We start from the raw sequence: 16,212 nt of genomic DNA, 5'->3' as shown, positions 1-16,212 counted from the left end.
CACATGATGGAAACAGAATGGGCATCTATGGTGATGAGACAGATTCTCTTGAGGAAATGTAAAATCTGAAAAGTGCCTCATTGCTTTAGTTACTTTCTTCACTTCTATTTAGCTCCGTGTCTTACTGTGTTGTACTGCGTTACCAGTAGCGGATTAAAAGGGACCCACAGTTTATGTGAAATAAAATAAAACTAATTAAAAGAACAGCAACTATAATGACTGCACAGAGAACCTGTGATAGTTCCTACCTCCCATCCAAAGGAACTGTCTTTGCCTGTGGCCACATGATGCTTTGTGCTGTGCAGACCAAACCTCTCACCAGCACCTATGCGGGTCTTTGCCCATACACCCAGACCTGCACCGGGCACAGAGGACTCCCGCAGCTCCAGTTCACTGGGAATGGGAATGTCATCAGGAATGTAGACAGGTGCCTCATAGGGCGAGCCCTCCTTGGGTGTGGTGAAGTCCTGGTCATTGCTGCTGCTGCTATTGTTGTGGAGATGGTGGTGGTGGGAGGCATAGATATGGGAGTGTAGCAGGTGGTGGTGGTTGCTGTTTGGATGGGAGGGAGTCGGTGAGGGCAAGGGGGACATGTTGATGATGCCGTCTTCTGCGTCGTCTTCTGGGCTGTCGGCGCCACCTCCGCTGCCAGCCGCTAAACCTGGCAGATCAGCCTCTGTGTCGTACATGCTGTCCACTGGCTCACTGTCATCTACGAGACAAAGACACACACAGAGATGTCACAAAGGATGTGTAACCTCCTGGATTTCCATGCCAGCTATATAGACGGGAAGAGAAAATCTGGTTTTAGCCATAAATCTATGTGAATAGCTTCCCTGGAATTGAAGACAGAAATTGAAATACTGTAAATCATATTTCCAAACCCAGTGGCATACTACGCATGCAAGGAGTTCTTGGCCTTAAGTTACAAAATGCACTTCAATGTCCTAACCTCTAAATTGTCGGCAAACCACACAGCACAATGAGGAAATTTAGTGGTCCTCAGAAAGTCATACTTATCCATCTGACTGGCTTCAGCAACAAAATGCTTAGTTCACTGATTTTCCAGAGGTTATCTGAGAACAGCCAGAAACACAGAGATAGTGGCCAAGTCCTTCGTGGGAATAATTCTCAGTTTAATCATGGTCACCACGTCCTGCCAGGACTCATCTTACAAATAATTCGTTAAATCTATCATTGACCTGTTGGGCCTCGTCGCCCATTATTATTTTCACATCTAAGACCTGACAACATGATTGTGCCGGCGCTCCAGGATCCCACCATTCTGACATGAGTGAAAACAAGAACAGCAAGTATGGTTTTGGTAACTTCAAATTTCATGATTTTGGTTTTCATACTGTATAATTCAGGCATTTATTATGTAAAATGAAAGTTTGTATGCACTAGAGCCTTTTGGTGAGTATCATTCCCTTAGGCTGTTTTTGAGTAGAGGCCTTTTAGTATGGCATATCAAGTTTTTAGTAAAGCTAAGATGTGTAATAATTTTCCTTTGTAAATAGCATAACATTGGAATTTGAATCAGGACCAATGGCATCAAGGGAGAAGAAAGCTTACAAATATGAAATAAATGCACATTTTTCAATCCAGCCCTCAACAGATCTGTACCTATTTGTTTGTGTCTCTGTTTTCTTAAGCACACCTATACACGTCTTTTTGTTATCCCTCTCTAGACAGTCCTGGTGTCTTAAGTCAAAGTACCACTGCAGTTTTACTATCTAAACACAGGGACTGGCAATCAGCAGGCCAACTAGGCCCAAAATTACAGCAGGAGTGGTTCCAATCAAGCGCTTTCCCCCTCTCCTAACCTCCATCTAGCCTGCTGCCAAGCCTGTCGTCGCTGCCCAGGTTTTAACTGGAGCTGTAACATGACATTTTAAAAATGTGCTTGTTAGTGTGTGGAAGTATATTATTTTGTAATGAGAGGTTTTAATTTAAAAAATGATGCAAGTTGAATTCAATTAACAATTGGGATGTTTTATTTCCGTGAGTTTATTCATTCTAAAATGCTGTTTCTGTGTTATGTCAGGTCAGAAAGGCAGAGAAATACAGGCAGAATATGCTGTTAGGGAATCCAAATAACAAAACTGTTGTTACAGAAAGTGTAGAAAAGCACACAATGTGCAGTGGTTACCTTTTTTTGCTATCTTGTAATTAGACATGCAACTTTAAAATGCGAAATGTGAAACTTTGGAAGCATGTGACGAGGGCTTTTCAGAGCCTGGCAAACCTGCAGCTTGTCCACATACATTTGGGTAACTTATCACATAAAGCTGAAGCAGTAAAAGTCAGCCTTTTATTAGTGATTTTGCGTCATCCCAGTGATTTTGACTGGAAAGAAACCTGTTTTTTAATGATCACTGTTTCGTGGGGATTCAGACCAGGCGTGCAATTAAGCATTGGAACATGTGAGCCAGCAGTAGCTTCCACTTTTCACAGATCAATTAAAGTTTTATAACTCAGCTCTATCTGCTGCTCCTTCCACACAATCAAAAGTGTTTTCAGACTGTTAAACTTTTTTTTCACTCCGTCTCTCCCTCTCTCTCTTTCTGTTCACTCCCCCACTCTCACTGGCACTTGACCCATTGAGAGCAATTTTGACAAGCAGAGAGACAGCCTCGGAAAATCTATTAAATACCATTTGGCTTTAAGAGCCCCTATGAACAACAAAATGCACAGATCGCTACGTCAAATAATTGAGTAACAAAGAGAAGGGAAGAAAAATAAAAGTTCCTCTTAATCTTAATGAACAAAACATCTTTTGTGAGACGCATGGTGCAGTAAACCACACGGTGTGATATTAAACATGTTCAACTTTCAGTCGTAACTTTGTTAATTCCTAAAAAGAAAACAATTTTTTTTAAAGCATGTGAGACCAGAGACGAATGTTCTCTGCCATTCTGTAATACCATGTTCAACTGATGATGAAAAAAAGAAAGTGCAAATGAGAAAACAAAGCAGGCTCATAAGTCGAAGGGTGAGAAAGAAAACAAAGAGGAAAAGACAAAGAGTCCAGCAACTGATGACTGAGCTGCTTTTAAACAGCTGTGTGTTAGTTCTGGGTCTCAAACGTCCCAGAAAGAGATGTTAGGTTCACCTCCCTAAGGGCTTCTTAAAAAACACCCAGGCCAGATAGTGCCTTCCTCTCCCTGGCTCCTTATGTTGTTCTTTCTCTCTCTGTTCCCCTACGCCATCTCTTTCTCTTTTACGGGGAGCTATTTATCCTGATTACATCAGGGGTCAATCATTAATTCGCACCTTGGGGGTCCCGGTGCTGGCCATGGCTACAATAGGCTGCTTGTTCAGCGGCTGTTATTCCAGTGGAAAACTACTCTGCTCTGCCTGAGAGCCAGGCACAGGCCACATGAAGGCATCCCATTTATTTGATAAATTGTAAATGCATGCCATAAACGGAGCTCTTTGCTTTGTAGCATGGCTTGCAATAACAAAGATTTTAGGGCACGTATGAACAGATGCGGGGTATCACACAAACACACATCTGTTTGCAACTGAAGGAGCTGTTACTGTACTCAAAACACATGCGCAAGAGATCAGATGGTGTTGTAGGTAAAGATGATATCTCATAATTACTACATGTCAAAGGGAAAGAACAAGATATGACACCGATATAGCATTTACAGTCACTAGCCTAAAGTACACATCTGACACCATCAACTATTTATTGCAACAACAAGGAAACAACAATAGCACAAGATATTAAAGAAAACATGTTCTTTCCGTTCAAGATTAGAAGAAGCTACTGAGGTTTTTTTTTTTAAATAAAAATAATAAAATATGAAATGCTGATAACATTGTAATCAGCGTTGCCATAGCAAAATAACTTGACACGGTGCTGAAAATCAGCGGTTTAATCGGAGGGCCTTGCAAAAGGCAAATTGTTCTGTGGTTGTGTTTAATCAGAGCACTCTAGACTTAAATGCATAAAGATAGAGATCTGGAGTAATTTTCTGCCGTCTGCCTGGACGCACACAAACACATGTGCCTTGTGGCATATGGACTGAGCGGTATTATCGATGTAGTCTGAAGAGCAGGAGGAAACAACACTGACGGCATACACGAATTCTGAGAAAGGAGCTAATGCATATAATAAAGACCAGCTAATTTCCTGCAGAGTAAGCAGTCATGCCTTTAGTGAAAATAAAAAAAAATTACAAATCTTTGTAAAGCTGTTGCTCAAAGGTGCATTTTTTTCTTGTTAGGAAGGGATACACATATTGAACAGAAAAAGAACTGCACAGTACAGGATAGAACAGATGCCAAAAATAGCCCGATTATTCAGAGCCAGGTGTATAAGCAGCATGGTGAGGTCATGGCTGTGGCTATGATAACATTAAAAGAGAGAGGAAAAAAATGTGTGTGTGTGTGTGTCCCATTGATGGCCATTATAAAGCACACACATCCTACTTCTCTGACTGCCTTCTCCAGTACACACAGAGACTGCATCTTTTGGCTGGCCGTAAATTGATCTGGTTTAATTCAAAAAGAAAGCCAGCCACTGATGAAAAGACAATATCCAGGGGAAAGGCAAAACTATGCAAAATTCAGCAGAGACTCCAAATATGGGGGGAAAAGATCGTCTGCTGAATGAAAACATTTTTAAAAAAAATCAAGGCAGAGGGAGACTGTGTGGACCATGACAGATATGAAAAATAGTTAGGTGGTTGAGCAATAAATGACCAAACATTTTGATGTGGGAGCGCTGTGTGCATGTGGGGCAGTGTGCAAAGCCAAGTGTAATCTGCTGCCTGTGCCACTATATTGTGTCAATGTGGTCCCACTTAGCTGCGTCACAGGGCTACAGAGCAATATTGGTACCTGTTCCTTTTTAGTAAGGCTTTTGATGATTTTGTCTTCACAAAGAGAGTCCCCCACCACCACCACTACCGCCACCCACCACCCCCACTTCCCTATTTAAAACAGGAGGGATGCAGCTGTAAAAAATCAAACAGGGACAAATTAAAAGGTAGAAAGAGTGAGCAGTAAAAAAAAAAAGAAAGAAAGAAAGAAAAGTGTACAATAGGGATTTTTTCCACAGTGACACTGGGGTACCATATATCCAAAATGACGTGTAAATGGAAGCATGTGACGAGGCGGCCAAAGGAGGGCATTCAGTGGAGAAGGTTTGTGCATTTCCATGTGGGTGGAACTAGTGAGCGAGCATTGGGGGCACGATCATCTACAATATGAGAAAGCCTCTCCGAGCAAGAACACCACACTGTTTCCCCTTGTAAAAGCACCAGGGAGCATTTCCAAGCAACACTTAAAACTACAACACAGCTACTTTGGAATAGGTGGAAAGTAAGAAGGAAAGAAAGACAGAAAGAAAAAGAAAGAGAGAAAAAGGCCAATGCACCATCTGAAGGCCCATTTCCCCTCCACAGGGTTGCTCATGTAATGCTGCAGATAATTACGCAATAACAATAATAACTATAATAAAGAATTTATCCAACAGCAACATATACTGGGATTGTTTGCTTTGCAACAATCTCAGCAATAAGATACTCAAACTATAGGACTTAATTATTTTATTATTAAGTTTGCATTTTTACAAGCCACAGTTTACAATGCTTATGTCATTGACGAAAAGTGTGGTAAAAAAGTAGGTGGTTTTTATTTCTTTAAGCGCTAACACGACTAAAATATCGTGGGAACAAAACTGAAATTTAATTCCCATTTCTTAAAAGGTTCAAATCCACGCATCCTGACCCAATGACCTTGTTTTTTGGCAGAATTTAGAACATTTACTTTAATATTGGTGTCTCTTTGTCTGAGTCTCATCACTTACTGTCTATGACTATAAGGCTAGAAGACTTTGGTCACTGCAGCTCAGAATGGAGAGAGTGAGTGTGCATTTTTATGTTTGTGTGTAGCATCAATACAACATGGCTGATGTATTGATGTGTCATTTGTGCTGAGCAGCCCAGAGCCATTCCATCCTCCAATAAAGTGCATGTGTGAGTGTGTGTATACACTGAGATCAAGCCTCCAGGCAAGTAGGAGACAGCAGGCAACCTCCTGCAGCTGAGAGCAGGTGTGTTTTTGCGTGTGCGTGTATAAGTGTGTGTGGTGGCCCTGTAGTCCCAGGGGACCCTGGGGACCAGGCTGCTGCAGACATTTATTAACAGGGCAGATTAATAGCACTAGGAAAACATGTTCACAAACATGATAAATATTAATAATAATCAATATTGAGTTACATTTGCCAAATTGAGTTGCAAACATCACCCAGGGGGTGGGTATGGAGAGAGGAGGGAGAAGGGGGAAGAAAGGAGGTGGATAAAACAGGAAGAATACTGAGTGCAAAAGAAGAAGAAGGTGAAAAGAAGGAATCAAACAACAGTGAATAGTCTACACATGATTTAACAGCGAAAACTAAGCAAAACCCTTTACATTTACATGTCACAATAACCGAGACCACCTAAATCAGCTATTTTAAACTGAGCCTCAGAATCAATAACAAACAATTCAGGCAGAAGAAAACTATTCTCATTACTTTAATGTATCAGACCATTGCATTGCTAAAGAGGACGCCAAAGTCGGCGCTAAGATAAATCAGCGTAACTGCTAAATGTTTTATATTTCCAATCCTCCGAGGCTACTGAACGAAGGAGCCAGTTGGAGGACAGTGGGACCAAACCAGAGTCATCGTCAACACTCAGAGCACATCCGCACAAACAAGGCGGTGAAGCAAAGTTTGAATGTCAAACGCCACAGTCAAATTTTCACCACCATGGAAAGCAATTCTTGAATTAATTTTACAGCTTCACTGAGATCTAAAGGTGAGTCTGATTTATGAAGACATCCTCACTACTGGTGGAAGGTCACAGTCACTATCCACAGAAGTAAGAGAAATCAATCAAATCTAGAGGCAAATAATTTATCTCAGTTTTTATTTAATGTATCAAAAAACGTCACTTCAGGCAACAGAATAACAGAACGTATGGTTGCTTTCAAAGATTCCACTTTTCAGGAACAGACTTTCACACTGTGCTTTGTCGATCTCTTTTTCCGTTTCTATTTGTGAGTCTCTAGGTGTGTGTGTGTGTCTGTGTGTGAGTGTGTGTGTGTGAGAGAGAGAGAGAGAGAGAGTCCCTACACCCACTTCTTGTGCAGCTTCATTTAGCAGGCCATTCGGGAGGCCAGACAGCAGCTAGGGGAGTACCAAGGCAGACAGTGTTCAGAACAAACCCATCTATTCTAATTAACCAGGGAAAAGAGAGGTTTGACTTGTGCGTCTGTATGTGTGCATGTATTTTTTCGAAGCAGGGCACTTTATTCAGTTTAACTTTTTATTTTAGGATGGGTTTATATTGTCTTTAATGTGTAAAATGTGAAATAATAATCACACTTTTTTACACTGATTTCAATAAAATCTTACTGGATCTTGGTCAATATCGCGTTGCGTCCACCTCAGTAATATCTATATGTCCTGACCTGCCTGATTATCATAGTTAGATGAAAATCTAGAGAGGGAATTCATGGCCAACAGATTTCTTAGCCGACATGGATGCACTTGGGTGTGTGTGCATGCTGAGTGTGTGTCTGTGTTAGTCAGTGTGGTTTGGCAGACTGGACGCAGCATACACCGATACATCAGTCTATTACTCTTTAGCCTTGCTCCTGCTCCTCTCTTTTTCTCGCTCCCTCCAGTCATTAGCCAGTGAATTAACGACAATCGAGCACGCTATTAATCACCCTGACAAACGTGTTAGCATTGCCTGGCTAGGCCGGCGCGAGACTCTGGTGGGGGAGGAGGAGGAGGAAGGGAATGGAGGTGGTGGGCGAAAAGTATGAGAGTGAGCGCAGGATGACTACAAGGGTCAAGGGAGACTCTTGGTCTTTGGGGAAGGAAGAAATGTAAAGATATGGAAAAGAAGAGGTGTGAGAGACACAAGGGACATAAGATGAAGAGAAGACGGTGCAGCAGAAAAAACAAAAGGCTGATGTGAGCAACAGAATTCAGCACTCAGTCTCTGTGCACTTGAATATGTTTAACTTTAGTGTTCTGTTATTGAACAGTTAAAGTAGGTTATTTATACTACGGCGAAGCAAATGTACTCAAGGTTAAAGCTTATCAGCTCTTATGGAGTTGAATGTGTGGAGCTGCTGAAGGGTTCCTGTTTAAAGTCAAAGTCATAATGCAGTGTAACTACACTGTATGTAATTCTGAATTCAAATTGTACATATACATGTGTGCACCTCTTATATAGTTTGTACACCTTATTGATTTTTTTTGTGTGCATTTTAAAGGCCCAGATAGGGACGGGCATTGCAAACCAGCTAAGGTTATAAATGGTGAGGTGTGTTGAGCAGTTGATGTAATATAGCTGTCCCACTGTAAAAATAAACTAATTAAACTAAACTTTTAATATTATCAGCCATTGCTTGTGGTGTAGTGCTGTGCATCCTACAAGACTGTATAAAACACATAATTGCATATAAGCCTTAGAGAGCATGCAACATGCAAATATATATAATGTCATTTGTCATTGTCATCTACCTTAAAATTTGTAGGAAGGGCATTATCCAATGCAAACTATACATAATGCTTCTATTATCAATTTGTATTTGCATTTACTAAATGGCATATAATGTAGATAAAATAAGACCAGGCTTTAATAGACTTATAGAAAAGCCAAGAAATTACCCAGAGCTTTGCAGGAAGTTATGTTTGCCGTCCATCTCTACTCTAATAACGAATGAGAACTCCTTCATCTTTCACTCCTGCTTTCTCCCTCACTACCAGACTAAGACCACCTGCTGGGAGGCCTGAGCTCTGGACGTCAGGTGGGTCACGGCCATCACACAGTCCCATGTCATCAGGCTGTCACAGTGAATGGAACTGACATGGGAGATATGCTAATCCACTTAGCTTCAAACTCAGCCAGGAGGCCGGTACGCAGCTCCGTCTCTGCCCACTATGAGCAGAACACACACAGACACATTAAGCCATGTAACTGTGAACTTTCCTCAATATGCATATTAGTTTAGATCAAATGAAGCCAAATGATCCCTGTGGGGCTATTAAGCTAGTACTCAATAGGATTTATATCATAGGAAAAGAACAGGTTATATAGGGATACAAAGACATGTAAGTATGAAAGCTAAAGCAATACCTTCAGTAAATAATGGTTCTCCGAAGCCTCTAATAGGTCACGTTTTATTTTAGTTGTTTAAAGGATGCTAATGACATCAAGTAATGGACTAGAGAGGACTAGAGAATGAAAATTATGCGTGTCACATGTTCATCCCGTGTACTGTAAATGGAGATGCAGTCAGGCGTGTGTGCATTAACGTATACACTGACTACTTTGATATAGTTAGTAAAAATGTGAAAAAACAAACAAACTCTGCATTCTCACGCACATCAGCATGGTGTTATAATCATACAGTACACTCTGACTTTCACACATGCTCATTGAGTCTGCACCAAAGTGATCAAAGTAATTCAGCAAGCAGCTAGGTGTCAGAGTTCAAAACTATTGCACCACTCAGCCAGATGATATCTCAAACTTATCCATCATATTTCCCGACCATGACTTCCCCTATTAGGAGCGGTGGCGGTGTTATTACTAATCTGTTCACTATCCCACAGAAACAGGAAGGAAGAGAGGGAAACAGATGGGAAGGCAGGAGAATGGCGAGAGAGGGACACAATGCTTACTGCTCCCTTCCTCCTCATCCACTTCACCTCCGTCCCCCTCCTCTGCTCGACTCGCTTTTTAGCTGTCCTCGAAGTGAGAGAGAGAGCGCAAGCGGAGGCTCACAATCAGTCTGACAATACTGTATACAAGTGCTTGAGAACAATGGAGGCCAACCACAAAGAATTCTGGGAACATAGCCACAGACTTCTTCTCCTTTGGGTGGCTCCTGAATGCCAGACCCATCGATACACATCAGCTGGCTGAGACTGACCGGTGCCGGAGAGAAGAGAGAATATAAATACATAATGCAGATATGATGTGCTTAGGTGACTGCTTCTCATCCCTGTACTCTATCTCAGTTCTTTGCTGTGTTTCTAGGCATGCACGCATGTGGCAAAAAAAATGGATTTATCAAAATGTTTCCTGTTTCTTGAAATCAAATACCTATGCACATGCATCACACGCCAGCACATGCATACACACAGGTCGAGTGTCACTTCCTTCCATAATTACGACTCTTAATTAACACACATACAACCACCACGTGTGTGTGTGTGTGTGTGTGTGTGTGTGTGTGTGTGTGTGTGTGTGTGTGTGTGTGTGTGTGTGTGTGTGTGTGTGTGTGTGTGTGCGCGTATGTGTGAGATATGGCTAGGCAACTGAGTGCAACAATAAGTGCAAAAATACTTCTGACTGAATAAAAAAGAGAGAGAGAGGAGTAAAAGAAAGGCAGGGTTAGGCAGACATGGAGAGAATGAAAAAGACAGAGGCAGGCAATTTTGTCCCTCTCCACTTTAAGTGCGCAGGGTGTGGGGTGAACGCGGGTCCATTTGGAAATAATTGGCTGGTAATTAGGAGGGGTCGACAGGTCGATTCAGGAACAAATGACTGTCTTTAGCTCAGGTGGACCTCCGCACGAGATAATGGGAGCTATACCTCCCACCCCCTCCCCTTTCCACTTTCTTCTCCTCGCTCGTCTCCCTGCTTCTCCCCCATCTTTATATCTGCTGCTGTATGTGCTACCATATTTGCTAACAATGTCTTCACAAAAATGCATACGTTCCTTTATATGCAGTGTAATAGCAACACGCTACATATCCTGCACTGAACACCTACTTACATTTAGAGTACAGCAATCGCCATGTTTGTTTTTTGGGGGATAATGCTAAAAGCTTACAAACTATGAATCAGGTCATTGTCGTTGTGTTTAAAAGTTACATTACTGACCTTCAATGCTATTCGGAGTGTCCTAACAATAGCAGCATGCATTAGCATCTTGCTTAATTGTAAGGTGGCCAACTTTATAAACAAGTCAAGTTCACAATGCTTAATAACAGAGCAAGGTAAGAAGGAGACCAAACTTCACAAAAAAACAAATTTAGAACCAGCGTTAAAAAATACAAATACAAAATGATACAAAACAATACTAACTTTGTGTTACAAGGACAAGGTGTTGTTCAGGCACACAAATATGAAAGGGAACCCAGAGATACAACAGAATTAGCCAAACAGTGCATTTTGCCCCCATTCACCCTACCAACTACAGGCTCTCACACTCTCTCTGTTTCTCTCCGTGTCTCTTTCCCTCTCCCGTCCTCCCATTCAGCAGCACTGGGGTCTTGTTTGGCTTCCTGCTGTTTGTGTCCAGACAAGGTCTTGATCTGAATACTGATTCCCCATTGATGGGCCCGCACTTCCGATCTAATTAACTTGTTTTGTCTTTGGCTAAATGGAAGCGTCTGAGGGAGGGTGAGAGAAAGAGAGAAAGAAAGGGGAGCGACAGCAAACAATGTCACAGATCTTTGCTGGAGACGCACCGTAAATAACAACAAGTAAACACAAACAGAACGAAGGTTAAGGAAGGATGTGTTAAGAAAATAAATTGTAATGCGTGTGCATTAGAAGCAGCCATAAAAAAACCAAAAAACAAAACAAAACAGAGTTGCTCGCATTAAAAGCAACACTGGAAGTAAACAAGTAAATGGAGGCTTGAAGCCAGAATGAACGAGCACATTTACTGAGCTGAGTGGTGACAGGTGCAACAAAAACTGAGTTGATTCTTACTGGAATAGCTACACAAAAACATGGTTAAAATATGGACTTTCAATTTGTTTTAAAAAATTACTCTCAGGCTATTAAGCCTGACTTGTGATTTTTTTTCTGTGTAAAATTAGTATTAAATATGAATCCAATCATCATATCTTTAGAAAGTATATACCCAGCACCAGCAATTTATTGATTTTTATTTCATTAATATCTGTTTATATTTTATAACCCTCCCATGGTAATATTTCATGTCCATATAGCTGGTTTTACGTCCTGAACTGGCTGGAGATGAAAGCAAGCGTCTATGTAGTTTCCCTTCTGTTTACTGTCCTCTGGTTACCCGTGGGTGCATACATTTCCGTGGGCATACGGCCATTGCCGCTATTTTGCCTCACCTACTTCACAGAAGGAAATACGGAAACAACAACACAAATACGTTAAGGAGGAGAGCAGAGGCAGACTGCGACGTCACAGTGCGTTGAAAGAAAGATATCAGCGAGACAGGCTAGTGACAATAAAAGGCAGGAAGGCAGGAGGGGTGGGTTGGTGAGGTCACTTAATGACATATGACCCAAAATAAACTGCATAAACAAAGGAATAAAGAGGCTTCGATGGGTAAAAGGAAGAGGAGAGGGGCAGACAGAGGGAGGATCAAAGGGGATGTCCGCTGCTGATACTGCACCTCAGATAATGTGTGGTGCAATTAGTGCCCTGTGACGATTTCCATTAGAGCTAATCAAATATTTATACTGCCTTCTGAGCATGTCACAATGCTGCCCTGGCCCTTCATATCAATGTGACAAATGCCTAATGAAAGAGTGGGCGTGTAGACAGTGAGAGGAGGTGGGGAGGCAGAGAGATAGAAAAGGAGAGAAAGAAAGAGGTGTTAGAAGTAGAGTTTGCTCTTTCTCCCTCTTCCACATTTGGTTTGCAAATGTTAGACCTCTGTCATCAATTACATGGCTGGTCTGGTGGCAATGAGTGGCTGTGCGTGCGTGCGTGCGTGCGTGCGTGTGTGTGTGTGTGTGTGTGTGTGTGTGTGAAGAAACAAGGGCAAGGGAGCACTGATGCTACCTTAGCTAGAACCATTCATCACATTGGGCTGGATGCTGAACCGGTCCAAATGGGCCACATCAAACTCAACATTAAACCAAAATCACTGCTTGAAGTAGTTTGATTTGAATTTGATTCTCATAATAGTGCCATTCTCAAGATATCTACATGTCAGAAGAATGCATTTGTGAGCTATAGAAAAATAAACTGACTACAGTTAAGTGGTGCTTCTACAGATAAAAAAAATACCAATAATAACACATTCAAGCTGTTACCGGATGATATTGATGTTCTATTGTTTTTTAAAAATAAAAACAAACTCATACTCAATATTAAAATGATGTGACCCAATCCTACTCCAACTACATCCAACTAAGTGTAAATGAACTATTTAATATCACAAAAACCTTTTTAGAGGCTTTCAGAAACAGTTTTGAGAAAAAAAAATGATCTCAGATGCACACACACACGCACACACACACATTAACCATTGCTGGCCAGTGGCACAATTGAGAGAAGGTTAGGGGTAACAAGATGGGCGGGCCTCCAAAGGTGAGAGGTCAAGTCCCGGTCTGACAGACAGATGGAAGAGAGTGGTCAGGCTTGAAGGATGAGAATGGGATGAAGGATGGCCCTGGTTGGGTGCTGTGTCAGTCTGGGATATGGATGACCGTCTTCACTACTGTGACAGAGTAATAGGCTCCCATTAACCGGGCAGGTTAACTGACCAGTGAGAGGAAAACGCTATAACAAAGGATACAAAAAATACTTAAACAAAGCAAAGAGCCCTTGTGTAACTAACAACTTTAAAGACATGAGGCTCAGAAGAAAAAAAGCTGACCAAAACAGGGAACTGATCACGGTGTGTTCTACCTCGCTCTGCTCCCTGGTCTTTCACCTCACCCCCAACCAGTCATAGCCGATGGGCTGATCCTTGTTCTGCTGGAGGTTTCTTCCTGTTAAAAGTGAGTTTTTCTTTCCCACTTGCTTGCTCATTACCGGTCGTTTGAATGTTGAGGATTTCTTTCTAATACTGTTGGGCTTTTGCCTTACAATATAAAAAGCACCTTAAGACAACAGTTGTTGTGATTTTGCGCTATGTAAATCACATTGAAAATAAATTGTAAAACAATAAGAGGAACACCTTCGAACAAGAATGCTTTTTTCTTTCTTTTTTCTTTCTTGCTTTTTTCTTGCTTTTTAAAGTTTGACGGAGAATTCCTTGGAAGAAATATTCAGATATGTCGAAAGAAAATTTGAAAATTCATAAGTTCTTAACTTAATAAAAACAAAAAAAGAAAGAAAATGGGCCACATTTTAGGTAATATTTAAGGGATCGTCCTCTGTTACTTGAAGTTGATATGTGATCACTGGACAAATATAACCTATAAGCAACAGACAGGGATCTTTGATTCTAACCTACATAACTCAGGTTAACAGAAAATGTCAGGATAAGATGCTCCAGCGGGCTAATCTCCAGCACAAGTGATAACATTCAGCGTTGAAACCATGACAGATGAGTATTGATCTCTGAGTTGTTGAAGGAGGGTAAAAATAGATTACCAGAACACTTTATTGATATTGATTGAAGAGGCAAAGGGGTAAAATAACTTCCGTCTAAAAGAGAATCCTTCACTAAGTTACTGTTCAATGATACGAAAAAAAAGATGTGTTGCACATGCGGCGGTTATAGATGTTCGCATTTCTCAGCAGAAGGAAATTAAACGTGTGCTTTAAAGGAACTTCACATGATAACACTAAACAAATATTTAGTATTATCCCAAGTAGCCCGTTACCACCCCTCTCTAGAAGCACTGTCACAACTCGAAAGAACCTCAAACTACAACACGTATACGCAGACCCACATTTCACGCAGTACCATACCTCAGACATACATCTCAAACATTCACATGTGTAATCATAACTCACCGAAAGCCGACATATTATCTCACGCGTCTTCGAACTGCGTCGTCAAACTATGAGTTCCCAGCTACTCATAAACTCTGGTTACCAATTAACCGTGTGTGTGAGTGCTGAAGAGATACTAGAAGAGAAGAGGAGGTGTCTGGCAGACCTATCTGCAGCGCTGCGATGCGCTAACGTGAAAGAATGCCAGACTCAATGTGACATAGATAGGGGAAGTGCAGAGGCCCGATGGGCTGAGTGAAGGTCGATGTTGAGGTCAAGACCCAAAGTGGTCGAAGCTCCATAACACAATCTCCACATCGTAATTTACGTACAACAATATATCTTATTCATTGTAAAAAATGGTGAAAATGGGGCTCCTGAGACTTTCAGTGAAGAATGTTTTTCAGGACGCATGATTGCTGCTTGGATCTAAAGGGACAGCAGCACTTTTACTCGAAATCCACCTTCTGTCGACACTTTCTCACATTTTTTTAAAATATCTTTTCAACACTGTCTGCCCTAGATAGTCCCACTTTTCTCTAATCCCCCCCGCCCCCGGTTCTGTCAATGACACTTCACTCATTTTCTCATTCGTCCTAACCTGACAAAGTATCAGCTCCTTACACCACCACCTCTGCACCCAACCTGCAGAAAGACACACCTGTTTCCAGGTTCAAAGACAGCCTAGAGTCTTCCCCAGTTCAAGCCTGGAGTGCTTCTAGACTAGTCAGAGTATGTTTTAAGTAAACTTTAAAGATCTTAAGGGAACTTTTAAATCATTCAAGTTGAACTGAAGTTAAGTCCAAATCCCTAGTCATATCCCAAAAAATGCTCACTTCAATTCTTCAGAACCAAGGCCTACCCTCATTTTTTTAGCTAACAGTAGAATATAATAGAATATATTAGAAGAAGGTTAGCAGGCTAGAAGGTGTATGCCAGTCCCTTTTGGGGAAGCGCTTGATTTCTAAATGCTCCCAGTTCCAAAAATGAGACTTGACATTAAAATCAAACAAAGTTAATGTCCTAATTTTTGCGACCTAATTTTGTCTTCACTCCAAGACGCCATTAAGGGATGACCAGAAGGAAAGGGGGAAGGCAGTGGGTGAGAAGGGCGCAACTGTGCTTGAATGGGTGAAGCCATGGGACACTGGTGCTGGAACAAACCCACTTTGCTCGTGAAGGGATGATACTGGCCAGGATGGAGGAATGAAAGCTGGGGGTTGGAGGAATAGGTGGCAGAAGGTGGGCACAGAGTATGTGCGTGTGTGTAGCACTGGGGTGGAGCTGATGCGTCGGTGCGTGGGTGGGGGTCATTAGCACTAAATCTGTTCCATATGACACATACTCACATGGCCTCTGTCTGGACTGTCTGGACTCCGTCTGTCTGACTGCCCCCCACCTCTACACCCCCTCTCTGGCAATGAGAGAAAGTAGGTGAGGGTGAGGGAGGGGTAGAGGAGGATATTTCTCAGCCACAACAGGAGCTCTGTGATGACAGGGGCCAGGCCATGTCACACACCAG

The 16,212-nt window shown here is 41.8% G+C and overlaps 1 protein-coding gene across 1 annotated transcript in view; it reads right to left on the bottom strand.

Annotated features, from left to right (window-relative positions):
* prdm16 (PR domain containing 16) overlaps positions 1–16,212 on the bottom strand; it is a 172,646-nt gene that overhangs the window by 114,137 nt on the left and 42,297 nt on the right. The window contains 1 exon segment of the mRNA XM_085261087.1: positions 249–712. Coding sequence (XP_085117213.1) covers positions 249–712 — 464 coding nt within the window.

This window comes from Mchenga conophoros, linkage group LG20, assembly GCF_057382185.1.
Source record: "Mchenga conophoros isolate Kocher_MC1m ecotype Shallow Benthic linkage group LG20, M_conophoros_male_GT1.1, whole genome shotgun sequence".
In the NCBI taxonomy this organism is placed as follows: Eukaryota; Metazoa; Chordata; class Actinopteri; order Cichliformes; family Cichlidae; genus Mchenga; species Mchenga conophoros.
Note: the sequence above shows the minus strand (reverse complement) of the source record. Positions and strands in the feature narration are given on the sequence as shown.